The sequence below is a fragment of the Eumetopias jubatus genome, unplaced genomic scaffold (genome assembly GCF_037043125.1).
Source record: "Eumetopias jubatus isolate StellerSeaLion01/CBP00866 unplaced genomic scaffold, mEumJub1_p1.0 scaffold_10, whole genome shotgun sequence".
In the NCBI taxonomy this organism is placed as follows: domain Eukaryota; kingdom Metazoa; phylum Chordata; class Mammalia; order Carnivora; family Otariidae; genus Eumetopias; species Eumetopias jubatus.
In genome coordinates this window covers 12,710,572-12,736,909 of record NW_028274816.1, presented here as the reverse complement: position 1 = coordinate 12,736,909, position 26,338 = coordinate 12,710,572, and the positions used below count along the sequence as shown (strand labels likewise).

The 26,338-nt window shown below is 50.9% G+C and overlaps 2 protein-coding genes across 6 annotated transcripts in view; both read right to left on the bottom strand.

Moving 5' to 3' along the window:
• SLC12A3 (solute carrier family 12 member 3) overlaps nucleotides 1-2,593 on the bottom strand; it is a 36,137-nt gene extending 33,544 nt beyond the window's left edge. For all 4 annotated transcript variants that reach the window (XM_088027383.1, XM_028094677.2, XM_088027384.1 and 1 more), the window contains exons 1-3: nucleotides 2,321-2,593; nucleotides 1,731-1,874; nucleotides 266-341 (exon numbers count right to left, since the gene is read on the bottom strand). In XM_088027383.1, coding sequence (XP_087883509.1) covers nucleotides 266-341; nucleotides 1,731-1,874; nucleotides 2,321-2,593 — 493 coding nt within the window. The remainder of the gene's footprint in view (nucleotides 1-265; nucleotides 342-1,730; nucleotides 1,875-2,320) is intronic.
• Nucleotides 2,594-18,040: 15,447 nt separating this feature from the next.
• Nucleotides 18,041-26,338, bottom strand: part of NUP93 (nucleoporin 93) — a 111,048-nt gene continuing 102,750 nt past the window's right edge. For both annotated transcript variants that reach the window (XM_028096528.2, XM_088027382.1), the window contains exons 17-22: nucleotides 25,349-25,465; nucleotides 24,449-24,567; nucleotides 23,440-23,557; nucleotides 22,904-22,987; nucleotides 21,222-21,350; nucleotides 18,041-18,313 (exon numbers count right to left, since the gene is read on the bottom strand). In XM_028096528.2, coding sequence (XP_027952329.2) covers nucleotides 18,203-18,313; nucleotides 21,222-21,350; nucleotides 22,904-22,987; nucleotides 23,440-23,557; nucleotides 24,449-24,567; nucleotides 25,349-25,465 — 678 coding nt within the window. In that variant the 3' untranslated portion in view covers nucleotides 18,041-18,202. The remainder of the gene's footprint in view (nucleotides 18,314-21,221; nucleotides 21,351-22,903; nucleotides 22,988-23,439; nucleotides 23,558-24,448; nucleotides 24,568-25,348; nucleotides 25,466-26,338) is intronic.

Sequence of the window (26,338 nt, the reverse complement as noted above, 5' to 3'; positions counted from 1 at the left end):
TGGTGTCTGTCCAGAGCACAGGTTTTTAACCTGGACGCTGTGCAGTAGAGATTGACTCCAAGAGGTTAAGTGACCTACTAAGGGCAAAGAGAGCCAGGGAGAGTCCTCAGGCCTGATAACTCCATGTCCAGACTCCTCTGCCACACTTCCCTGACCTCTGTCCCTGCAGGAGCCCGTGGTCTCTGCGGGCCAAGTTCAGGACTGAGGCCTGGGAGGATCGGGTCTCAGGCACACCCTCCTCCTTCCCCCCGGAGATGGCACTCACCAATGCCTGCCTGGCCTGTAATCCAGGGGAGCCGTAGGTAGAGGATCACGCCCCAGATATTGAGCATGCAACGGATCTGGGAAGAGAGAGGGGTTGGAGGCCACCTGGGTGGGCCGATACCCCAAAGCCAAACACACAAGTCCCTGTCCCCAGTCATGGCATGGCATTGGGCACTTTGGCCTAGGGGACACCTGGCTCCTTTCTTGGCTCTCTGCTCACTTCACTGGGTTCCCACTTCAGTGCCCCTCTAGTTCTGTGGGGCAGGGAGGGGAGGGGTACCCAGAGATTCACCTGCCCCTCCCACCCGCTTTTCTGCCCTTTCACTGGGGTCTGAGGATGGGCTGCAAGCATTATCACCTCTCACCCGGCCCCAAGCCCAGGATCCTATGTCTGCCAGCCCCAACCATGGCCCCAGTGGCCGGCTGTCGGCCCAGGGCCTGGCATCTAGGAGGAGCTCAGCAAATAGCAGCTGAGCCAATGCCCAACATGCAAGCAGAAACAGCGCTCGGGTTGCTGTGAGTTCAGCTTCCAAATTTAAAGCATAGCCAGAGGCTACAGCTGAGACTGAATTCCAGGGAGGTGCGGGTGCTGATGTGGTCTCTGGCCCCAGCCAAGTTCTTGGGGTGGGGCAGGAGCATGTGGTATTTACAAGGTGGGGAGACTTCTAAGGCCCTCTGTGTGCTCTGAGACACTGAATGGGGGCCATGCCAGGCTCTGGCCACCACAGCCCGGGAGGAAGATCCATACTCCATAAACGAGCTGCTAGGGTGGAGGGGAGCTCACAGTTCAGATGGAGAAACAGAGACACAGACAGCAGGCATTTGGCAGAGTAAGGTCAGAACCCAGGCCTCCCCCCGCTGCACCTCCCCTCTCCCCCCACCACCCTCCCAGAGCAGGACCAAAGCCTTCTTCTAAATCTCATGCGATCCCCTCTGAAAAGTCCCACAATGCCTTCCAAAGCCAAGTTCATTTGATTTTTGTTGTTGTTGTTTGAAGACTCACTGGTGCTCTACACCACAGGAAACCTCCCCCTTCCCATCCCCGAGAATGACAAAAACAGGCTCATGGATTTGTGTGTTTAGTGCTGCCCCCTGGTGGCTATGGGTGAGGACAGTTTCTTCTAATAATCCCAAGGTAGGCATTGATCCAAGCTGTTCACGTCTATTAACTCATAATGCTCATCTTTCCACAGGTGAAGAAACTGAGGCACAGATAGGTTAAATAACTTGTTCAATGCCACAGGACACGTGAGTATCCAGAGATCTTTCCCAGGGTAAGGTATCAACCTGGGGAGCAAATGGGGTTTGAGAAGCACAAAACCAGGGAAAACTGGAAGTCACTCTGCCCATGGGGAAACTGAGGCCCAGGCTGGGCCTTGGGTCTACCCTGGCCACTAAGACCTGAGAGTCAGCTGCACCTGTCTCCCCATTTCCATTCCCGGGCATCCCATCCTCACCCTACTCACCATCACCCCCTTGACCCAGCCGAAGCGCACAGGCTCCCCGGGGTTCTTCTCACTGTTGGTGCCTGGCTCATCTTCCACCAGCCCGTCGGTCATTTCATGGCTGGGCCGGCTGTCAAAGGCCAGGGCATGCAGGTGGCTGCCTTCCTGCGGGGAGCCCAGAGGCCACAGGTCATGCAGGCAGGGGACATGACCATCCATCTCTCCGTCTTCCACCCTTCAGAGTCCAGCCTCCCCCGCAACAAACCCGGCGAGCCTCCCCTCCGCTGCAGACCTTCCGCATTCCCACCTCCCCATCTCTTTCAGGTGTGTGCAGCCTCTGTTTGTGTACTTCCACTGACAGGGAGCTTATTACCTCTCTGGGAGGCCAAGATTGTTCGATTGGGTGGTCAACGACAGGACAGTAAACATTACTGCACATGTCCGGAGCTTTATAGCTTCCATGCCTGTCTTTCATTCAGGCCTCTCAACCCACGAAGAAGACACTCGTGGGTCCCCGTGGCACAGGTGACAGGGCCAAGATTCAGAGAAATGAGGTTCCTGGGTCAAGGTCACATGGCAGGGAAGTGGCCAGTCTTTGAGCTGGTGCTTACCTTGAGGAAGGAATGCAGATCGGCCAGCGTGGGCCGGACCTTTCGGGGCTCCCCGGGCAGGGCGCTGTTGGCATAGTGCTCATAGGCCGGCACGACGTCGACAGTGTTGTAGCCGAAGGTGCGCATGTAGAAGGTGCTGCCGTGGCTCAGGTGACTGCTGTCGTAGGCAGTTGGCGGTGGGGGCTCCTCGCCCCCCAGCAGCGTGCTGATGGTGAAGCGCCCGCTGCACAGCGCGGGGTCCCCTGGCATCTCTGACGCCGGCAGCTCTGCCATTGCGGCTCTGGGTGGCAGGGGAGGGGGCCAGGGTCGGCGGCGACATGCTGGGGGGCTTTATAGGCTGGGCCCACAGCAGGGAGGAGGCAGGGAGTTTGGTCCAAACCGCCCTCGGCTGGCGACCAGGGTCCCCGGACAGGGTGGGAGGCAGAGCACGTGCCCACGCCGTCCTGCCCACCATTTGATCGCTGAGATAGCAGCCCTGCCTGGGACCAAGAGGGCTGGGCTGGGCCAGCGCCAGACACAGGGCGGGAAACGGGGAAACACGCCCAGCCCTGGGTCCCCCGGAGGTTCTTCTGAGTCCGAGAGCAGAGGATATCTGCAGGACCCAAGGAAGGAGTACTTGCCAGAGGGGACACTTCGGAGCCCTATGAGGGACCCTGGAGACAGCCTAGGCAGGTTCAAAAACCTCTCATTTTTGTACATGGTATTTAGTTTTATTTTTTAGGTATCTGTGGCTAGATGAATGGTATCACATTTAAAAAGATACACACGTATATATAAAAGGTTAGTTTTCTCTGACTTAGACCTCTGACTCCTGGTTGTGCATGTCCTTCCAAAGACATCCCGGAGTGTAGAAACCATTATGAGCAAGCACCCCCAAACCAGAGTGCAGCATGTGCCAGGTGTGCTCTGTCGCCCCCCGTGGACTGACGAGTCCCTGGGGCTTGTGGCTGGTCAGTGGCCCGCAGGGTAACCGGGTACCCAGCCCTCACACTCACTGCAGCCCATTCTGGGGTGGATGCCTGATGTGCCACCAGAGGGAAGGTGAGCTTGCACTCATGATGCTGCCGAGTGAGTAGGGAAAAGGGACATGGAAATGGACCAGCCCAGCTGTGGAGTGAGGGCAGCAAGGAGAGAGATGCTTCTAGAAGATGGGGGCAGCAGGGATGGGACAGACCCCTGACCAAGAGTCTTGGAGGATGAGTTGCTTCTCCGGAGGCCGGGAATGGATGGAGGTCATTGCCAGCTCCAGGCTTCTGAGTTTGCCAGCCATCCGCAGGAGGGACATGGAGGGACACATTTTCTCTCCCTCCTTGCCCCGCCTCTCAGACTGGGGCTCTCTGAGAGGCCTGGAGTTCTCTGGACTCCATGGCCTCCAATAGCACATCAGTCCTAGTTGACTGAGAACTAGGGGCCCAGGACAGGTGTGCCCAACCGTAGGGCCAGGCAGAAGGGGGCAGGTAGAAATGCTTGGACTGTGTTGGAGTAGCAAACAGTGTGAGGGAGTCACGCTCCAAGATAAGGGTTCTTATGGAGCCCCACACAAGCGTGGACAAGTTTTTATACCTGAGTGCATTTATCTGGGAAGGGGGACATAGATTTTGCCCAACTTGCTAGAAGGCAAGCCCACGGGAGCAGGAATCTGGGCCTTTCTTGTTCACTGATAATCCCAAGCAACCGGAACAGCACAGAGTAGGTACTCAATAAACGTTTGTTGAATGAATATTGAAGGGGAGCCAGAAGCAAAGAGGGCAAAGAGCAGCTGCCATAGAAACCCTTGGCTGACAGTATTACCCCAAGTCAGGGCTGCAAGGGGCAGCTCCTGGGCCTTCAACCAGCTCAGCCAGACATGGAGGGGAGCCAGGGATGACAGGCCCTCGATGACAAACCCAAAAGGTTATGATCACTGTGTAGCTTTTTGCAAAGTTTATAAATTCTTCATATGAGTTAATTTTTTTAAAAGACTCTTCTCGGGGCTCCTCTTAATGAGCCCCAGGCTTGCCTACCTCCTTATGAGGATCTCTAGCCCCCACTCAGAGAGGCTTCTGGAGAAGTGTGTCCGCACCCTCCACACCGGCCAGTGGGCCAAGGGCTAGGAGGTGGGGCCTCCAGGTCAGTTTTCCACCTTCGCTGCAGCCCGCACTCGGGCCAGGTCAGAGAGAGGCCAGCGGGTTACTCATTTCCTCGCACGGCGCCTCTGGGCAGATCTTATCATTCTCTCACCTTTCAGCTGCCACTTGACTGGTAAAAGCCGCAGTGGCCCAACACCCCCTTCCACCAATCCTACACACCCTGTCCCTGGAGCAACTGTGGAAATTTCCTGATTAACATCTCAGGAGAGGATGGGGCGAGAAGGGGCCAGGGCTGGTTTCCAGCAGCACTGAGGCCACAGACAGAGAGAGGGGCCGCAGATTTGCCGGGTGACCTTGGGCAAGTCACTTCCTCCTACCTCCATGAAACCCAGGCCCAGGTCAGCTCCAAGGTCCTTTCCAGCCCCAGAGGGAGAACATCTGCTGCTTTAAGAAAGCTTTCCTGCCCCTTTCATCTCTCTGGGGTGAGGGGAGTTAAACAGGACCCCTTGAAGGGCTTAGCAATGTAGAGCTGAAGAGACTGTCAGAATACCTTGCCCCAAAGCACAGAGCCCCAGGAAAGGGGATTCTTACACATGGATGGCATGTCATCCAATCGGAGACACTCTTCCAGGTGGGGGACACAGTGCTGGCTCGGACACCATACCCGTCTTGCAGGACTTCAGCTTCCACAAGGCTCCCCAAGCCCTGCGGGTCTGGGAGCCAGGACTCAGAATCCAATGGACCCCGAACAAAACCCTGAGATTGAGTCTCAAGCTCACATCTCAGGCTTCAGTTTCCATGTGACTTCGAACAAGTCACCTGCCTGGGATAAGCCTCAGCAGCAGAATGGGATCGACAGCTGCACTGGTGTCTGGTATGACCCACCTGGCCAGTGTCAGCCCCCAGCTGAGAGCCTTAGGGCTCCTTGAGTCTCCCGCTTCTCAGGGGGAAGGAGAACAGAAGCAGGAAAAGGAGCTAAGGACTCAGTGGTCAGGAAACTCCCTAGAAGTGAAAACCCCTGACACAGGGCTGAAATGGTCAGGACGGGGGGTGGCGGGAGGGTTCTGCTGCAACCTCTGGATCTTAGAGCCTCCTGTCTTCATGGGCACAGAGCCACTTAAGCATTTATTGGGCTCCTTCTGTGTACCAGCACTGGAATTCACAGCCTCGCCTAGCAGACAGGCCAGCAAGGTGATCGTGGCAACTGGCTGGGGGTGGGGTGGGGGGGTGGGGGTGCTGCCCGGGAGAGGGAGGGGATTCTGGGGCATGGGGTCAGTGCAAAGGAAGGTATGGCCGGGTCTGGAGAACACAATGCCATGGGGATCAGGGGAGGAGGGAAGAAAGGGGGGAAATATGAGGTGTTTCTTCATTCACACACATTTATTGAGTGCCTACTGCATACCATGCCCTGTGCTAGGCAAGGGAGGCACCATGGAGAATAAGACAAAGACCCTGCCCTCCTGGAGCTCACATTCTAGTGGGGAGACAGTAAATAAACAAACAATCCTTATAACACATTTAGTGATAAGTGCTATTAAGAAAACAAAACGTTAAAAAAAAAAAAGTTAGGAGGAGCATCTAGGCCTGAGAATGAGGAATTTGAGCGAAGCTCCAACAATACGTGAGCAGGTATGAGTTCAGGACTTCCAGACTGAGGGCAGAGCATATGCAAAGGCCCTGGGATCAGAGTGCAGTTGGAGCAAGGAGGCCAGTATGGTGGAGCAGAGGGACCAAGGAGACGGGGTTTGAGACATGAAAGGGGGAACATGGGGCCTTGGAAACTAGGGTCAGAAGTTCCACAATGTGGTGGTCAGATTTCTATTTGTCAAAGATCACTTTGGCTGTTGTGCAGAGGATGGACTGAGGGAGGCAAGGCAAGGCAAGGCTAGTCAGGGGCCACCACAGGCGCCCTGTGGTGGTGGCCAGGCCGGCGGGGAGCGGCTGTGGGTGGCGGGGTAGTGAGGGGCGTTGGGAGTTGAGGTATATTGTGAAGGCAGAGCTGACAGAGCTGACAGAACCAGCACATGGATTCGCATAGGGCAGGCATTTGACAGAAGAAGGGGCCGTGTGGGGAAACCTGGTAAGGCCAGGGTAAGGAGCCTGGCTTTTGTCCTGGAGTAGCCGATGCCATCTATTTCTGGAAAGCTGCGGCGGAGCAGCAGTTGTGGTGTGAGCCTTGCAAGGCAGAAAGAACAGGGCCAGGGAGGGCCAGGAGGGGCTCTGGCAAAAGCCAAGCGGGAACAGACAACAGCCCAGCTAGGAGCCCCAGGCTCACCCCTGACTGCATCACACGGGAACCCCTAACGAATGCTGGCTCTCTGGCCCCACCCTGGAGATCCCAGGGGCCTGGGGCAGAGGAGAGGGGGTGAGGGGCTGGCCTCAGTGTTTTTGGAAGGCTCCCCAAGTGATCCTGAGGGGCAGGCTGACTGAGACGCAGGGAACCAAAGAGAACACTCTTTCACACACAGACTGCCCCCCTCCCCCACCTCAGCCCATCTCCACGTCCGTGGCCGCCCGGTCCCACGAGGCTCTCCTGGAGAGGATGAGTATGATGCAACCCTGGTGTCGTGAAATAGCCGGGTAAGAGGATGCGCTGCTCGTCGGCCTGATTCACAACACCAGCTGCAGCAACATACCAGAAGTCCGCTGGCTTCCTCCTCTGGATGTGGCTCCAGCCCCGTGCAAACATCCTCCCCGACGGATGGCTGCCCCCGGGGGCCAAGGCAGTGCCAGGGCCTAGAGCTGTGAACGAGGGAGGCAGGGTCCCTGCCCGCGGCGGGGCTCACAGACTTGACGGCAGCGGGGAAGGGGGGGTGCACACACATACCCTGTCCAGTGCCGGGGGTGAGGCTGGGGGCAGAACAACTATGGTGGAGGGGGGCCCAGGCCCTGGGAAGCCAGAGGCTGGACCGCAACCCCTCCAGCAGCCAGGCCCAAGAAACAGATTTCTCCCCAGCCTACAGACCACGCAAGTGTGCCCGTGGCAGTCCTGGTCCTTCTACCAGACAACATTCTAGCAGCTAGACACTGAAGTACCATGAGGCTGCTGGCCCCTAAAGCAGGAAAGGGAAACATGCTTGATGAGACATTTCCATTGTTAAAGGAGGGACTCCTTGTTCTTTTCCTTCGTGGTCGGACTTGCGCTTTTTTTTTAACCAATTGAGCCAACATTTGTTCTACAAGTAATTGTAGAAATTAGTAATGTATTAGATGCAGTCTGGCTAGTTTGGAGGATAGTGATCAGGCCTTGTCCTCAAGAGGCATATAGCTCGTCAGAGAAGCAAAGCCAACAGTAACCACAACCCCAAGGCATGAGAGCATAAATCCCTGGATTCAGAGGAGGGACAGTTGCCTCTGGCTGGGGCAATGGAGTAGGGTATATGAAATAGCATACTTAGAACAAAGGTCAAAAGAAACAAGCAATCATTTAAGGAGGGAGAGTGTCCTATGTGTGCTTGGAGCTTCCTGGCAGGCAAGGCAAAAAGCAGGATTGTGATCAGCAGTCATTATCCAATGAAAGAGTGAGGTTTCATTCCCCTCCAACCGCTTCCCTTTCTCATAGAGAAAAGGCATCTCCACCAGCAATTTACCCCTCCATCTGGGCTTAGCTGAGCAGATCGCCAATGCAGGGGTGGCCCGAACTCAGTCCAGCCACACCAACACAAACTGAAGCCATAATTCTGACAAAAATTCCGTCCTGTAGTAACAGATATAACCACATGTCCTTCTATCCTGATGCCTCTGCCAACATGCTCTCCAAGACACCAAGAAGCCAAACCCATTCTCTCCTGCCCCCAGCCTCTCACTTTTATAAGACCAGGGCTCCAACCCCTGAGCTCTAGAGACTAACCTTTCATTTTTAAATACATCTTTAGGTTTCCTAAGTTTACTGTAACCCTTTTTGCCTCTCTTGAAAGCAATAGGAGAAACATAGTTATTCTGCCTGATTTTGAATTCCATTGTGTATTTCTAATCAGAATACTCTTTAATGGGCTCTTTCATGGAGCCCAGGAGCTCCCACAGCTGGGATCAAGGGCCCTAGAATCACAGAGCTGCCTTTCAAAGCTCAGCTCCTTCATCCTGCCCCCCAAGCCGGGCCCAGCCCTAGACATACGGAGGTAGTGAGGAGGATGTGAGCCAAAAGATGCCCGGCCCTGGCTCTGCACCACCTACCTTCTGACCTCAGCCCTATCCCTATACACACCTTAGTTTCATCGTCAAATGGATAATTCCTCTCGGTCAATGGTTTTTTTGAAGATCGGGAGAGGGAGTGAAAGAAGTATTTTAGAGGATATTAATGGAGCTCTACAGTGTAAATGATATGTATATAATTTTATCCCAGCTCTTCAGCTACCAGGAAAGAAAAGTGGAAGAAGACCAACCCACCCTTAAACTGCTTATGGCAGTGCTTTCTGGTGAGGGCAGTTGCTGAAGTTTATTAAACAACAACGAAAGAAATTAAGGCACGGGAGAAGTGATAGGAAGAGTTGCTCAGGATTAGGAAGCAGAAACCCAAAGAGAGTTGGCTTTGGTCTTTTGCAGTCATCAGAGCTCAGGCTTTGACAGAAGCTGCATGTAAGGGCAGCACACATTCAGAGGATCCTAGAAGCTCAGAGTGGGACGGGCTCCTCCCTCCATTGGTGCCTCTTCACCTGATATTTGAAATAAGCTGCTGAACACCTTCATAGCCCAAGGCAGAATCCCAAAGGATCTTCTGCCATGGTTACCCTGCACCCCAGGGGTCAGGTGCAGGGTGACACTTGCCACTGAGGTTGCTTTGTGCAAACGTGGGGAGAGGGGTTGGATCTAAGGGGACTCTCCCCTCCAGATTGGGTCACTCTGGCTGGGTGGGGGTCCCGCGGGGTGTGGAGCCCCACAGCAGGAAGTCTGAGGGGCTGTGCGTGGAACAGAAGTTAGCAGCACCACTGAGCACGTGCACTAGAGAGGCTCGGAGAAAGCCCCCACCTGCCAATGGTGGATGCAGGAAGGCTGGGGGCAATTGGACACTCCCAGGGATTCAATCAGAGTTGTCAGATGGTCATTCACTTGTGATTACCTGTGAAATGTGCACCCTACCCCCACCTGCCCCCACACACAGTGCGGCTCTTCAACTGATGCTATTTTTACTGGTTAACCACCTAGTATGAAAGACTGTGCTAGACAGCTGCCCTTGACCTTGGTGGGTACACGACGGGCAAGCTGGTGGGCTCGGGTGCAATGCATATTTTTCCTAACCAGTCAGAATTTTTATCTTCCTATTTAGTGCATCTCAGACATTCTAGGATTTATTGAAAACCTGTGTTGAGAAGCAGGGAAGGGGCTTCCATACTTAGAGAGGCCTAGAGGCTGACTACTCTCTGCTTTCAGCCAGAACAAGGGTTCTTGACCCAAGGAAAATATTCTGGGGAGCTTCTAAAAAAAACTTCAGTCACTGCATAAGCCCCTCCCCAGGCCAACTAAGGCAGACGCTCAGGGCGCAGAGCCTCGAATCTCAATAGTTTTAAGAGCTCCCTGGGTGATTTTAACGCATAGGCAGGGCTGAGACTGGCAGAGCCGGAGTTAGAAGGTCGAGGAAAGATGTGTTGACTGAGGCTGTGTGCAGCGCAAAGTGTGGCTCTTCTTCATAAAGGTAATGCTGATCCAGTTTCTTAAAAACTATCTTCCGTGTTATAAAAGGTTTTTAAAAAGAGCTTTTTCTCCTGGGTTGACACGTGATTACAAAAGCAGGTCACCGGCCTTTTGTGCTGAATTCATTGTCCAAGGCCAGCGAGCAGCCTTTAAATTGATTGATTTATACAAACCAGTGTGTGCCCCCAAATCAGACCACCCCCTGCCTGGGGACCACACCTCCCCCAGGTGCCCCCCTGTCCCACATACTCACCTCTTGAACAAGGTGCTTGGCCAGGAAGGGTTGAACAGGAGGCCTAGGGCCCCTGGCAGGACTCCACCTGGCTCCAGGGCCCCTCAACTCACCTGAGTCCTGCTGTTCTCCTGCTTCAAGGTCGTAGGAGAGGTTAACAGCTGCACGACACGGCTGGTGGGTGCTCGGCTAAGAGGGGAGCCGGGGTTCACTGTGTCCTGGGTTGGCATGACAGCCACACCCACACCACACCGGCCCCGCCATGTCTGCAGGTCTGAACCCTGGTCACCTGCAGATGGCTCCCGCGTCCCCCGGCCACAGGAAATCCTGCCTGGGATCTTCTTTAGCTGGCTTTGTCTTACAGCATTTAAGGCTTCCTATTTTATTATGGTGGGTCTGTGGGTGCGTGCACACGCACTTGCTTCTCTCTTTCCCTTTCTGTGAGCTTAAGCAGGGACCGTGCCTCAGTCTCAAAAAAGCCCCAGTCTTGGGGCTACAGCTCTTAGCCCCAAGGCCTCTGGTGGGTGCTGAATGGCTGAGGGAAGCTACGGGAAAAGGACCTTTGCTGTGGGTCTCACTCCAGTGAAACATAACCTCCTCGAGGGCAGGGACGTTGGCTCACATCACCGTGTGCCTGGGGCACAGGGTAGATGCTCCCACATTTTCCACTTAGCAGTCACTGAATCCACAGGAATTACAAGCTGAACTTGATACGTCAATGTCTGTTGCCTGACAGCGAAGTTTTAGCCTACCAATTGTGACCTAATCTTGTTTTTGGGGGGGGAAGCCATCCCTGGGGTGGGGTAACTGATCTACCCCGCACCCATGTGAAGAACCTGTTGGGAAGGACAGAAGCCAAATGCAAGAGGACATACCTAGAGCCCCGGAGACCCGTCTAAAGGAGGCTGGGAGGGGCGCCTGGGCGGCTCACGTCATGAATCCCGGAGTCCCGCATCTCTGCAGGGGAGCCTGCTTCTCCCTCTGACCCTCCCCCATCTCATGCACGCTCTTGCTCTCATTCTCGCTCTCAAATAAATAAATAAAATCTTAAAAAAAAAAATAAAGGAGGCTGGGAGCAGGGTGGCCAACATGAATTTTTCTGGAGGGCCCACGCTGTGATAGGCAGTAGTTAGGTGACTTCTATAAACGCTATCCCTGCCTTCTACCTGAGCAAACTGGTGTAGAGCAGTCAAACGACTTGCCCTCAGTCATTCCATCACCCAGAGCTGAAGAAGGGGCTTGAACCCAACTCCCAGCCCAGCTCCGAAGTTTGTGGTTGGCTCTTGGAGACGCCCTGCTGCGGGCTCGGTCCATCCAGGGCTCTGTGCGCTGAAAGCCTTCGCTCTTGGGGCTGTTCTACCGTCCTTGCCCTGCCTTCTCAGCACCTGCTCTGGCGCTGAGCTCTCTCCTTTCCGGATGGAGGTGTCCCGGAAGGCTGGAAATCCTTCTTGAGCAGTTTGCTCTAATACCAGCTGCTGGCCACCAGAGGGCCACATCCCAAACATCTGTATAGGAGGAACCGAAGTGCCCTCTACGGTTTGGTTTAATTTTCCTGAAAACACAAGCCAGTTTATCGGTCAGGCTGATCAGCGCGGAGGTTCAGCCACAGACCCACAATGGGTCCTCATTTGGGGTGCCCAATGACCCTGGCCCCTTTCCTTGCCACCTGGGTGGCATTTTACAAAGTTCCACCGTAGAGCCTCTAACTCTGAGACCCGCACAACAGGGCCACACTCGGCCCCAGAGGTCTTCTCTCCATCTGCCTCCACCCCCCTCAACAGTTTCTCTCGCCAACCACAGGCTCACTTGCGCCTGCTCTGGGAGGTGCTGCAGGGTCCTGGGAGAGACCATTAAACCCAACAAGGGGGTGTAGGGCACTTTATGAGGCCCAAATTCCCAAGTGATTCATCAGGAAATGGCTTCCCAAAAGCTCCAGGGGGCAGAACAAGCTGAGGGACCCCATGCAAAGGGAGTGGGCTGAAACCATCCTGGGAAGCCCCTTCTGGGACAGAACACTCAGGCCACCATGCAGCTGGAGCGGAATCACTCTAAGGCCTCTTACCAGGACAAGGTCCCCCCTGGTGGAGAGAGATGAACACCTCCTACCTCCTCGGCCATTTGCATATCCCCAAACCCAATCCCAAGCCCAGACCCCGAAACTGCCCCTCCCGGTCAGAAATGCAGGCCGATACTGTCCAAGAGAGCAGGAAACAGCTGTCCTGTGACCAAGCCCCTTCTCTCCCACCATCTGACCAAAGCATAGCCCCCAATCCTGCCTCCCCTTCCCCAAGGCCAATAACTGGCTCTCAGCCCCCATTTCAAACACTTTCTACTGAGAGTCCCAAATAAACAGTCACGGACTTTTAGCAGTTCCCAGTCCCAGGACGCATGCCACATGCTGGGTTGATCGCCAAAGGCTCTTATCATCACCCCACCACACCTCCAGCCAGACTCTGACCTTCCTCAGACCCCCGGCCAGGGAACTGAACTCAGAGGCCAGTGGGGGAAGAGCAAGACTTCGGAGTTGGGACAGGAGTCCTGTACTTACACAGACCCATGGGGACTTTGCAGACCCAGGGACCCGGCAGGCCGTAGCCTTCCTTGCAAGGAGTGGAGAAGGGGCCTGGCTCAGTCACCCCCAAAGGCTGGGAAGAGGCATTTCAGCTGCCTTGTGAGGAGCCTCAGGCTGGGCCTCAGCTAAGAACATTCCCAGGAAGGAAGGCCCAGGAGAGGTTTCTGCTCTCCTGAAGGACTGAACAAAGGGAGCTCATGGCATTTTGGGAGAACATTCCAGAAATTTACTGGCTATAGACAGGGGTGGTGGTGAAAGAACCATCCCAAACAGAGTAAATGCAGAAGTTACTTTACAGAGAGGAACATGCAGAACACATACACTGACTCTCTCCCACCTGCCCCTTCTCCCCACAAACACCACACAGTGACAACGTCAGAAAAGCAAAGACACAAGGAAATAACTGAGTAAAGCAAAGAATTCTCCCCACTGAGTTTCTAAGAAAAGTTACTAACCAAGTGAGAAAAGGCTGTACTTTGCCTCCTTCTTCTCTATTTATAAAATACACATTTGAAATTCCTGATGGAAAAATACCCAGTAGATGATAGCAGCTGGGGTCAACCGGGGCCCACAATCATCCCACGCAGCCAGTCGGCCTGGCTCTTCGAAACTGATTTCCAGTTACTGCCCTCTCTCGAGTGACTTCATATCTCACTGTCATTTCCGCTGCCCACAGAAGCACAAACGGTGCAACAAATCAGTGTAATCCAATTTAGCTGGAGAGCTCCTGGAGCCTGGGCCAAACCCGGACGCCTCCAGGCAGCAAAAGCCAGCAGAGGCCAGCCTGGATAGGGCAGCCAAGTAAAATTGGGACCTACTTATAACTAAGAACTTATTGTTTATGGGAAATTTAAATTTAACTGGATGTCCTGTATTTTTACTTGCTAAATCTGGCCCAGGTGAAGGGGCCTTCCTTAGCTGTAGGCCCTGCAGCTTTGGATGCCACCTGAGAGCCTCTCTAGGCCTCTCTAGGTAGGCTGGGACCACCGAAGGGGCCATGATGTGTCTGTTTCTGTGCTAGAAATCCTCTCTGGGATCATTGGCTCCCTGCTTCCTGCTCAAATAGAAGCCACTGCCTGAGGCACTCTTACTCTCCCAGCCCCCAAAAACAGATTCTCAAAAACCCCAAGGGTAAAGGCAACAAGGAGGAGAGTAGCCAATGCAATGCTGGGTTTTGGCCAGCCCTCCCTACCCCCTTTTTCGTTAAGATCTGGCCTTTATTGTTAACAGTAAAGCAAATTTCTACCCCCTTCCTCTCAACATCTCCCTGCGTACTGTGCAGCTCTGCACCTTCCCTTCTTTGAAGCATCGGCTCTGTGTCATCCCACCCCAAGAGACACTCCTCCCCGCCTTCCTTCAGATTGTATGCCTGTTAAAGCCCCTGACCTGAAACGGGGAGTCTGAGTCCAGGCATGTGTATGTGGGGAGGGGGCTGGCACAGGAAGCAAAAGAAAAGAATCTGCTTGTTCAAACATTTGCTGAGCAATCCATTGTGGGCTATATACCCAGAAGGCACACAGATGTGATTTAAAAAATCAAGGTTAGGACAAAAAGTTTTTCTCTCTTCCTGGGTTAGCAACTTCAAGCCACCAGTATTTCCACTTAGGTGATCATGACAAATAGAGGAATGGGGGTGGGTGGGGTGGAGGAAGCCTGCTTTCTTAGACCTGTGAACAGTTTTGGGAGGGCAACGTGATTACCCTGGCTATCCCCAGCAACCGAGCAGGGCCCAGCGCATGCAGGTGAGCGGAACCTGGGCCGGTACAGGGACACCTAGGCCTTGTTCAGCCAGGCCCTGGACTCTAGGCAGCCACGTCAGCCATCTTAACAAGGGGAGGAGAGGCGCAGATCATTTGAGTTTCGTTTTCAGAACATTTTCGTTAGTGGTTTTAAGTTTCTTTCCACCAAACTTTCCAGTTAGAAACAAGTGGCAGGAAGACAAATGTCTTTCCCTTCTCCCCCTGCCCCGTGAGGGATACTAGTTTACTATAAAAAGGTCAGAAGATGGGCTGGACACAGGTCACTTCTGAATTCAGTCTAGAATGAAGAAAAGGAGGACATTAAGGACCCCCCAAAAGCCTCATTTTTCTTGAGGGCTACACAATTCCTATTTAATGAGTTGCTGTCTTCTTCCTGACATTTCCAAATTGCAGGTACAAGAGCCTTATTTTATGGATATACAGTGAGCACTTTGAATGATACTGTAACATGCACATTTTCTCCCAGTTTGCTGGACACAGGGCCCAATCTCTGTGGCAGACTAATGCTGAATGAGAGTCCAGTCAGTGTGTGGGGCCTGCCAGCACTTTGGCAGGCCTGGGGCAACTCACCAGCCTGGGGTTTGATTCAGGCATCTGGCATGCTGGAGTCACTTCCTGAGCGGTACGAGGAAATTTGGCAGTGATGCGAACTACCTAATGAGCTAGACAAAAGTTCTGATGCCTAATGGAGAAACAAGGACTGTGGAGATCCAATCTATGGTAGTAGAATGTTGGCACATCTGCACATAATTGCTAGATTTAGTATTAAGGTTTGGCCAGAAGAGTTTACTCAAATTAAGAGCAGGCAGGGGTGGGGTGGGGTGGGGTGCGGGGGGGGGGGATCCAGAGTGAATAGTCCTGTTTGGGAGGGGTGGAGGTAAATCAGCAAATACTGGATACTGTGAGGGAAAAAGTCTACAATACTGTAGGTAAAGTAACCAAAACCCTATTTAAATGTTGCATCAGAAGAGTAACAACAATTGCTATAGTGCCATGAAGTCTCTAATGAGACTGGTCAGTTCCAGAGGGGTGGGGGTGGGGCCTACAATCAGGCCCCAGTGTGGACGGGCACTTCCCGCTCTTGGATGAGCCCGTCCAGCTCAGAAGTGATAAAACCAAAGGACCCCCTCTGAGAGAGCTCACCAGTTCCTCTCGTTTTCCCTTTGAAGTCAGGCAGCCAGAGCTGTTTTACTTAAAAATAAAGATAAATAAAAGAACAGAATCCTTGAAATCCAGTCTCAAGGCCTCTGAAAAGGACACTGATGGAGTCAGTACTTCCCTTTGAGTGTCTCAGTGAGCCACTGAGGTAGGCACTAACCCTGTCAGTCTCGAAGTGCCCTTGATTTTGTTAGAAAGATTGGAATCTCATCCCTGGAAGATGAGACTTCCAGTGCCACGCTGTCTCTGCATAAGCAGTCGTAAGATCACGGACCACCGTCAAGGGAAAGGATTTTGTTCCCTGAATGGGTGAGCGGAAGATGACTTTTACCTAATGACCTGTCACAGGATCATGATTTCTGGGCACAAGCTGTAACCATGGATACACAGGAACCTGTTATGTTGTGGCCTTGCAAACAGCCTTGGTCTCCTGCGTCTCTACACCAAACAGGCCACGCGTCACCACAGAACCAGCCCTGGGATTTGTTCTGGAAGTCTGGCCCTTCTGGTATGAACCCAGTTATCTCATTTCTCCTATGGATGGCTCTCTCTGGGCAAGTCTTCGGTGCCAACCAGGGACAGCTTTCCTCTCAACTCCACACAGCTCCATCAGGGCGGTTCAAGGTCTGGTTTCTTTTCTCCTGATTTTTTTGTCTCCTCCACAGGTGGAAGGGTGGAGGGCCCAAACCCCTATGCAGGGCTCACGGGCAGTTCTATTTGGCACCAGGAGAACGACATGATGCAAGGAAAGGCAAATTCCCAATGAATTCTCACGGTGGGCCTGATGAACAAGTGGGGAGCCGGGGAGCAAATACATAGTAACTTGAGTCTCCTCACGTTGGTGGCACTGTTACAGGTCCATCTGTGAGGAAGACCTAATATTTAAAAGCAGAATATGAAGTCGCACTTTATGCAAAGTCCACTGAGTACTCTTTTTGTAAAGCACTGTAGAAGCGAATTGTGGGGACTTGTTTAAAATATAAATCAGCACATATAAACAGGGTACAACTTGCTAAATCAAGTCCCCTGCAGGGCTCATCTTCTGAGACTTTCGTAGTGAAGCTCAACTGGAGGCGAGTTCCAGGGGTAACAGGTGGGACAGGAGGAAGGCAGAGGCAGCCCCTGCCGACCCTCAGGCCACGTCCTTGATGGATCATGGATTTCAACTGATGAACAGCAGATGGTCCCATTATTATTTTGGGAAAGAGCAAAGCTTTCCCAAAGGAACGTTTTTAACAACTGCAGGACAGCAAGGGTATCCATGCCCTGTGATGAGAGAGAAACTTCTCTCCAGGAGGAAAAGCAGCTTTGGAGACTCTGGGATCTTAACATCCTCCTGGGAGAGCCAGCCTCAGGAACAGTCAGTCGGTAAAACCAGCATGGCTGGCCGCTGCCTGATTTCCTGCAGCTCACTTGGCCCATTCAGGAACAAACAATCATCCTTATCTTCTCTCTAGTTCAGTATAGGGCTTTAGGACTGGTGGTGGGAGAAACAGAGCCAGTGATGGGGGACAACCTCTGCTCCGGGACCAGGCACCCTCAGTGCCGAGGCCCAATGGGATCTGGATTCTGTAGATCAGCCCTTGGAATGTGAACCATGAGCTTGCCTGGCCAGTGGGCCTCATCAGTGAGAAATCGGGAAGGATGGGTTGTCCATATAGAGGAACCAACCACCAGAGAAGGGAAAAACGAACTCTATTAGAAGTCTTCTGGAAGAGGGGAGTGCACAGGGCCACGCGGGCACCTCAGTGGGGCAGCTAGAGGGAGAAGCACTGAGGTTTGCCCTTCCTCATGTTCCAGCTGAGATACCTATGATGTTCCTTTTTTAAAAAGCTATGTTTTTCTAGGTCTGTTTTCATCTCCAGTGGGATTTCAACAGAACGGCAAACTAATCCTGGAATCAGAGATGATTTGGAGGATGGTCTTAGACCACCTGGACCCCAAGGCACACCCGAGAGAAGAGGGGGGCATGGAGCACTTGCTAGTTCACACACACACCCTAACTCGCCCAAGGCTGAGGGTGGCTTTCACAAAAGAAAATGTAAAAAATGAACCGTGACCCTGCCATATGGAATATAGTATCTAAATAAAAGCAACTCCCAAAGGCTCCATTTCCTTGCTCATTTTGGGTGAATTTTTAATCATTTAAGGTCAACTTTAACCAAATCACAGATGCCTATATAAGCCTATCATTCTCTGGCCCAAGCACTAGTGAAGACATTTCCTCCCACACAAATAAAAATTTAAAAAAAATTCAAAGTAAAAAAAACAAAACAAAACAAAACAATGAAAATAAAAGAATGTGAAAACAAATACAAAGAAATTTATTGGTGCTGACAAAAATACATAATACAAAAAACAAAACAAAACAACAGAAACAAAACCAGAAACCCCACCCCAGAGGGCTCATGTGCCCGAGATACTGACAGCGTGCAGTCCCAGAAGCCCCTCAAAGCATTGCACTTAATTCATGAGGACCTCCATCTGCACCAGCCTTGCATTGGTGTCCCCAGACGTCCGGTAGGGTATCATCCCCGCAAAGGTGATCAGGGCTCGGGCTTGGCTTCGGAGTTGCTGAGAGAAAGGAAAGAAGAGAAGAAAACTGATGAACTTCCAAGTCAGGGCACTACCCGGGGAGCAATCACCATGGTCTTCCACTTTCTACCCCTTGGTGTCAGGGCCAGATATCTGATGGGTGGATGACAGTCTGACCCTCAACTGTCATGCCACCCGCATGGTGCAGAGTTAGCAAAGCTCGTCCACTGGGGCCCCAGTTCCAAAGCAATGTTCCTTCTACTAAGCAAAAGACAGACGGGGTTTGCCAGGCAAGCTGCCTCGCCTGCCACATGCGACCAGCTTCAGACGCAGCCCCATGCTTCAGACGCCCTGCTCTACTTCTCCCCGTCTCTCGCTCTCTCGTGGCTGGTTTCTGCCGACCTGCCTGTGTGGGGATCGGAGGTTTTCAGGCCCCCACAAAAGCATCCAGTCCCATTCCAGCTCTCTTCCTCTCCTGCTTCTTCCCTTTTCCTTCCTTTCACTTCTCCCATCTCTTCCCTCCTAAGTGCTGGGCCCTCTTTCCTAGGCAATAATATCGTTCCAGGAGGGAACAAGATTTTAATTCAGGCGATTCCAGTAACAGGAAAAAAAAAAAGGAACAACTTTCACTCTGATTTCCAGGTGATAAATTACTAAATCTGGAATAAAGAAACTCAGAATAGCTTCAGGTTGCCTTGTGTTGAGACATGTTGGGTGCTTATAGCAGCAAGAAAGGAAACTGTATCTAGAATAGAAAGGGAAAGTCTACAAACATCTTTTAGACCAGTAACAAGACTTTTAAGGAAAACCCAAGGGTCACTTACTAGGCTTCCTAAGGACCATTCAAGAAGAAAACAAAGCCAAAGGATTTTTACCTGATATATGAAATAAACTGGCAAGTATATGTCCTAATTAATGTCCAAACCAAAAGAAATGTTTACTTTATGATGAGAGTATCCATTAGACTTTCTTTAAAAGTATATAAAAGTGGGTGCCTGGGTGGCTCAGTCGGTTGAGCGACTGCCTTCGGCTCAGGTCATGATCCTGGAGTCCCGGGATCGAGTCCCGCATCGGGCTCCCTGCTCAGCAGGGAGTCTGCCTCTCCCTCTGACCTTCTTCCCTCTCATGCTCTCTCTCTACCATTCTCTCTCTCAATAAATAAATAAAAATCTTTAAAAATAAATAAATACTTAAAAAAAAGTATATAAAAGTACATGGGCTTTCATGCCTGATTTGAAGCTATTTACATACACTTTAGGGGTGTTCAGGCAAAGGGGCTCATCCCCTTACTGGGCAGCACTGCACTTTAAACCACGAAGCCACTCCTTGGGCAGGCAGCTTTTACACTGAAGTCTCTCCTTGACCCTACCCATCCCTGTTTTTCATAAAAAAGGAGTAGTGGGTGAGAGGAAGACAGAATGGCTTTATACGTGATATTTAAAAAACTAAGTGCCTAAAAAAGAGAGCTTAAGACACAGAATGTGAGTTCAGCTGGTCTTGCAACAGTTCCCTTCAAATGTGGGACAAGGGCCTGCCAGGCCACGGCTCTACTCTGTGGGCAAGCCCTCCTCTGGCCTGTGAGCGGCACACAGAGCACCAGAAACATCTACCACTTCACCACTCCCCTGCCAAGGCCCAGACATGGTGAGCCCACCGCTGGCACAGGTCCTGACATTTACTTTTTACGTGCTTCAGGCTCTTGCCTGTCCAAGGGCGGACGGGAGACCATCACACGGATGGACCTACCACCAGCGGCCATTCCAAGCACGGCTCTCTACACTGCTGCAGGTGGAAAGTTCCACCACCACTCACTAGACAGCAGTTCTGTCATGAAGTGCCTGTCGGGTCACAGCTGAGAGCCCAGACACCCTTGGAGGCAGCAGACTACATGGGGAAGTCAAGGGGAAGGTACTCTAAATTGGGTCAAACACATTTGCCCTTTTGTCAAAATCAACTGGACAACATATGCCCTGTGAGTCCCAGGCCTCTACCCAGACTTGGCTTGACCCACACAATGCTGGAGGGAGGCCCCACAAGCAGCGGAAAAGGGACACTTGCAGACACGGCTCCTTCACCTCCCCGAGGGGCCCAGAAAAGCACACTGCTTCCTGACTCTGGGCCTCAGTTCCCTCAGCTGTAAAATGGGGATTAACAATGACTGCCATAGGGACCTCTCTGGGGTCACTGTGAGGCTCAGATGAGAAAAGAAACAAGGGTTTGCATCGAATTCATGTGTTGACCAAAAGTACTTATGTTCTGCTGAAAGTGCTGAGACTCATAAATGACCTTTTCATTTTAAAATGCGTAGGACAGGGGCGCCTGGGTGGCTCAGTCGTTGGGCGTACCGCATCAGGCTCCCTGCTTGGTGGGAAGCCTGCTTCTCCCTCTCCCACTCTCTCTGCTTGTATTCCCTCTCTAGCTGTGTCAAATAAATAAAATCTTTAAAAAATAAATAAATAAATAAAATGCATAGCACATTCCTATGGAATCACTATAAATTGGTATTCTGTTTGGTTCTTTTAAAAGGTGGTATTTGCATGGGGCGCTTGGGTGGCTCAGTTGGTTGATTTGGGCTCAGGTCATGATCTCAGGATCGTGAGCTTGAGCCCTGAGTCGGGCTCCACGCTGAGCGTTTAGCCTGTTTAAGATTCTCTCTCTCCCTCTGCCCCCTTCTCCCCTCCCCCAAGCCATGGCTTGAGTATGCTCTCTTAAAAAAAAAAAAAAATTATATTGGCAGACTTCACTTTTTTTTTTAAGCTTGAGAAGAGCGGCAATCCCATTAATGTTCAATTTCTTCTGAGAGACTCCTGACACAAGGTTTACCCAGCTGCTAAGCATAAGGAAAAAGAGCATTTGGGGTCAGGAGCAGGGGTCTCATGAGATGTCACAGACGGCAGACCAGAAGGGTGGTTCTCAGCGATGGTTCTGGCCAATGCTGGGATCTTACAGAGTCTCGGTCCTCGATGACTCGCTGGGGCCTGGATGCTGAGGATGGACTTGTCCCCTTAAGCCTCTTAAATTGTGTGAATAAGATGTTCATGGTGGCGAGAAGCACTTCTGAGAGGTTGTGCCTGATCTGTGCAGAGAAAAACACATGAAGTAAGGAAAAAGAACAAAGTCCTGGGGCTGACAAGTGAGTGAGTGAGTGAGTGAGTGTGAGTGTGTGTGTGTGTGCTGGGGGTGGGGCATGTGAGCACGCCACTTCCCACAGCTGCCAGGTAGAGAACTGTGTGTGTGTGTGTGTGTGTGTGTGTGTGTGTGTGTGTGTGTGTTGGGCATGTGAGCACGCCACTTCCCACAGCTGCCAGGTAGAGAGCTATTGGGTCACCAAAAAGTAGCCAATGGCACCAAAATGTCAAGTGTGAGAGCAAAACCCAGGCGATGCTGCTCCTGTGAGGTGGGTCACTCTTCTGTTCCTTTCTTTATGCCACCCCTCCTAAGTGGGGGCAGTGAGCCAAACTCACGTTGACCATATCTGGTCACTATGTACGCTTGGACTGGCCAGCAGAGTGATTAGCAAAAGCAGTGTGGATTTCAATGTCAGTAGGTAGGGAGGCACACATTAGTTCTCCAGTCCCCACCACTGCCTGCTTAGACCTGCCCAACTGTCTCCATCGTACATGCACGGCCCTGGCAGAGTCCTCGGGAGCGCCTACAAGGGCAGGCCTGGCGCACCACTTCAGTCCCTAACGCGGTGAACAATCCATCCCGGAGAAGGCAAGAAACAACAAAAGGGCAAGGGGCTGGGATGGAACTGATAGCAGGTGTGAAGGGCAGGTGAGCAAGGGGTAAGACCTTCTAAACTGGGAGTACCACAGCAGGCAACACGTACAGAAGCTGGCCTCCCTTCTTCCTCGATAACAGAAACATGTTTGCATAAAAGGTATTTGCTTAAGGAGTAACAGCTTTAAATGGAAACACTGTTCGTGACATCCTAGAGCCAGGCAGCTGGCCCTGGGGTGGCCGTGGTTCTAGAGAAAAGTTTTACCTGAACTGCATGTAGAGGCCAGTCTAGATCAGAGAAACCACAATTTCTGGGGTTAGGGCCTGGGTATGAAGATTTTTTAAAGCTCTCCTGGTAATCCAGTGTACAGCCCAACTGAGTACCCTTGGGCTAGATGGTGGCAACATGCTGGAAACCCTTCAGAGAGACAGTGGCTCGGAGGGTCATGGGCTCATGATAACTGAGTCCATGGTCACTGCTCTCCTCAAGACAAACAGTTCAGAGAAGGGAAGGAAGGAAGTACATCATGGTACATGTTTCAGACACTCAAGGGAACTACTTAAAGACGATCAGAGCTGAGCAGTAAGACACTCTCTAGAACAAGTAGATAATACAGAATTAAACCAGACCTCACAGGATCAACCAGAAATCTGTTCCCCCAAGAGAATGTCTAATCACTACTAAAGTGACTGTTTTCTGAGTCAAGAATTTGGACAATAATCTGATGGGGATAGGTGTACTCACAGAAAAACCAACCCAGATATCTGAAATTGGACTTGCCTTAGAAAACTCAGTCTGGGTGGTTACTGTACAAGGGCTCTTACTGTTACCAGCTACATTAAAACAAAAGCTTTCAGCAGAAGTGGGGGGAAAAAATTTCATAACGCAGGAAGAAAAGGACTCACTTCATCACTGAAATTTCTGAAGGCAGCCACTCTCTCTTCCACACTTTCCTGATTCAGGGGCACCAGCTTCAAACGATCAATTATCTGTTTAAAACAAAACCCCAACAGCCCCATATGATACAACCATCATAGTCATTTCATCTCCTTAAACAGACAGACAGCATCTAACATGTTATAAAGGGCTTCTTAATAGAAAATGCTGCTCCCTCATATACACAGAGGCTTTGATTCTAATTTGCTAACTTAATTCCTAACCTCATTTTCTGAGGCAATTATAAAATTCCGAGATTTCAAGTTACTTTGAACAACCTCCAGTTTTCAGACTCATGGGGAAAGGAATAGGGGAGAAAAAGAAGAAAAAAGAGCAACACAGAAATCCCCTTTCAACTCCTAGGATCATGCTTGTTTTCTTTGTTTAATAGGCAAAGAATGTGGTAACATCTCCTTTGTTTTTTTTTTTTCCATCTCCTTTAAGTGTTTTGAATTTCCAAGGGCATACATTAACCCGTACTTCAAACACCGCTCTTGAAACTTACATCAAAGGCTCTGTCGATATGACCACTGTGATACTCATCAAAAAAGGTGATCAAGTCCAACAGAAGATAGAATGTGGAGTCCACAAATTTATTTGCACTGATTCCCTGAGCCCTGTACCTGAAAGACAAAAAAGAGGGAAGGGGGGATGGGGTAATTATGGAATTTCTGTGCAACCTGTAACTGTAGAACAGCATTTGAAAAATGTCAAAATCTCTTGAAATCTCCAGAGGAGGTAAATTAAGGAGTAAAAAGTAGTGTTTCTTTTCAAATGGCCAAGAAGTTGATGGTGGATTTGCTATGAATCCACCTGTAAACATTTTGCATGAAGCAATGCTTCTCTAGCCTCAGCCACCATCTCAAGCATCCAAATCTCCAGGAAGGGTGAAAGGTTCTGATGGACCAAAAGCCTGGCAGCCACCACTGGGGAATGTCTGCTAAATGGATTGTCTGATAAGGAGTGTTCTTCTGTGCTACCCCAGGAAAGCATCTCCAACCCAGTTTTCTCTGGGTCACTTTACTAGGAGTATCTGTAGAGGGCACAAAAAGTAACGACTGTTGCCTCAGCCTGGGAGTTCCATCAGTTAAAGTCTGATAACTCAGGTATCTCACCGAGGAAGGAAGGTAGATTCTTAAACACTGGCCACTACCATCTCTAAGAATTCCCCCCTCTAGCCATCACTAGCTTTGTTCCAAAATGTCTTGGGAGACGGCTGCTAACAGTATATAGAGGAATACAATGCCTAGAATTAAAGCCAACACGCAGGATTAGAATGTTGAGATATGTTTTCATACCCTGCTTTCTAGCAAAACTCTGAAAGTCTGATAGTACCAAGTATTGGTGGTTATGACGTGGGGAAACAGGAACTCTCAACAGTGCTGGAGGGATGTGGAGTCTCTGGGAGACTACTTGACGTGACTAGTAAAGCGGAAGGTGCATTTGGTGGGTACTGACGGCCTGGTGCTGGTGCTGGGCCCCCACAGAGCCTCGGAGCCAGCTCTCAGCCTTACCGTTCCGCGATGGAGAGCGCCATGTTCTTCAGCCTCTCCTTGTTGGACTGTGGTGCGCTGATCTGGGGGACGACAGGGCTGAGTAGCTTGTTCATTAGCTCCAGCACCTTGTCAGCATTCTGTTCAATTGTTTTTAAAATTAAGGAAGGAATGGATTAAATAATCAGTAAAAGAGAAAAGGAAAAACAAAATAACCCAAAGAGGGAATTTTCTGAGACAATGGATAAAAATGGTTCTGCGTCTTGATCTGGATGATGGTTACAGATATATACCTATGGAAAATTCGCCAAGCTGTACACTTCATGTTTGTACATTTTTCTACATCTTAATTAGAAATTAGAACCCAATCAAAACATCTTTAAATTTAAGAAAATGAATTATAAACCTCCTTTTGGCCTACTTTTCTCAGTTTATAAAAAAAGAACATATTCTTTTTTAGGCCACACAATGATCAGCAGTCACCATATGTTCTTATGTGGAAATACTTATTCTAGTTCTCTCAAAATGCCTCAGCTGTCATTCCCTTCCCTAACATAACAGTGCTCACCAGCATGTCTGTGGCTACCAGAAGGGTAAGCAGGAAGGCATTTTCACCCAAAGTTTCACCATCGAAACGTGATGGACGTTTATTCTGCTGCCAAGTGAGACTAGAGCTCAATGCCTGCAGGATATCCTTGCAATATGTTACTCTTGTTTGGCCAGAAATACCTTATGGGCAGAAATAATTCTGTAAAATGGGAATTTCACCCCGACCGGACCATTAGCTGCCTAAGCACTAGGAGACAATGCCTTAGTAGGAGAGTGGTACAGCAGTGGTGTCATCAAAACGTTTGTGCATTTAATGCCAAAAGGCCGGCAGATCTATTAATAAGTAAGGAGAAGGAAAAGGGCACATTTTACCTTGGCAAGGTCATAGAGCTTTGCTGCTTCTTCAAACAGTCCTTTATTTTCTGCCACGGAAGCAACTTTGTTGATAATAGGCTTTGTGTCACTAGTAAACTTATCTATGACTCCAGGCTGACAAGACAAATTATGGAGGGGGAGGAGGAAAGAGACGGTGCACAGAGCTGTTATTTTAACCACAGAGAAGCAGTTGGAATCTGAAAACTACTTTCACTGAAAATGCTCGCCCTGGGCAATGCATATATGTCATCAGCCATACTCTGGCTTTCTTGAAGATGTAAGGTCCTATTAAACATATGAAAGGGGCCAAGGAAACGACACATGAGGAAGGAGACTCACGGGCACCACAGAGGAGCCAGCAATAAGACATCTGTGCTTGCTAATTGTCCAAAATGATCCAGAGGGCAGGTGAAATAGCCAATGATCTTACATTTGCTGATGAGTAGGCACTAGGTGGAAAACTCAGGAGGCTCAGAGAAAATATCGGAAAGATTTTGGATTTGCTTTCTAAGACAGATGGCAAAAGAAACTCAGTGCTGAAAAAATATATGGCAAGGGGTGTACGATAAATTTTTTTTTAAATCACCATCCACAATCACCAGCAACCAATGGTCAGGAGCGTGTAAGAGGCCTTAGGAAGCACAGAAGAGCTAGGGCAGCCTGCTCCTGCCACCCCGGAGGCAGCAAAGGAGAAGAGCGAAGACCATGGGCTCCGGGGTCAAATTCCAGTTCCCCCTCTTACCAGCTGTGTGATCCTAAGGAAAAGAACCTCTCTTGCCTCCATTTCCTCACTTGAAAAGCACCTTGTTGGATTATTATTGTGGTGGTTAAATTAGAAAACACCTGTACAGCGGGTCAGGACTGGTTTCAGACACCCAGGCCTCCGCCCCTCTGGTAGGCCTCCCCATGTGCGTGACGGGGCTCGGGGAATCACTAAGGCTCACAGGCCCAGCTGCATCTCTGGGGGCAGTGCAAAGTTCTGAGTCC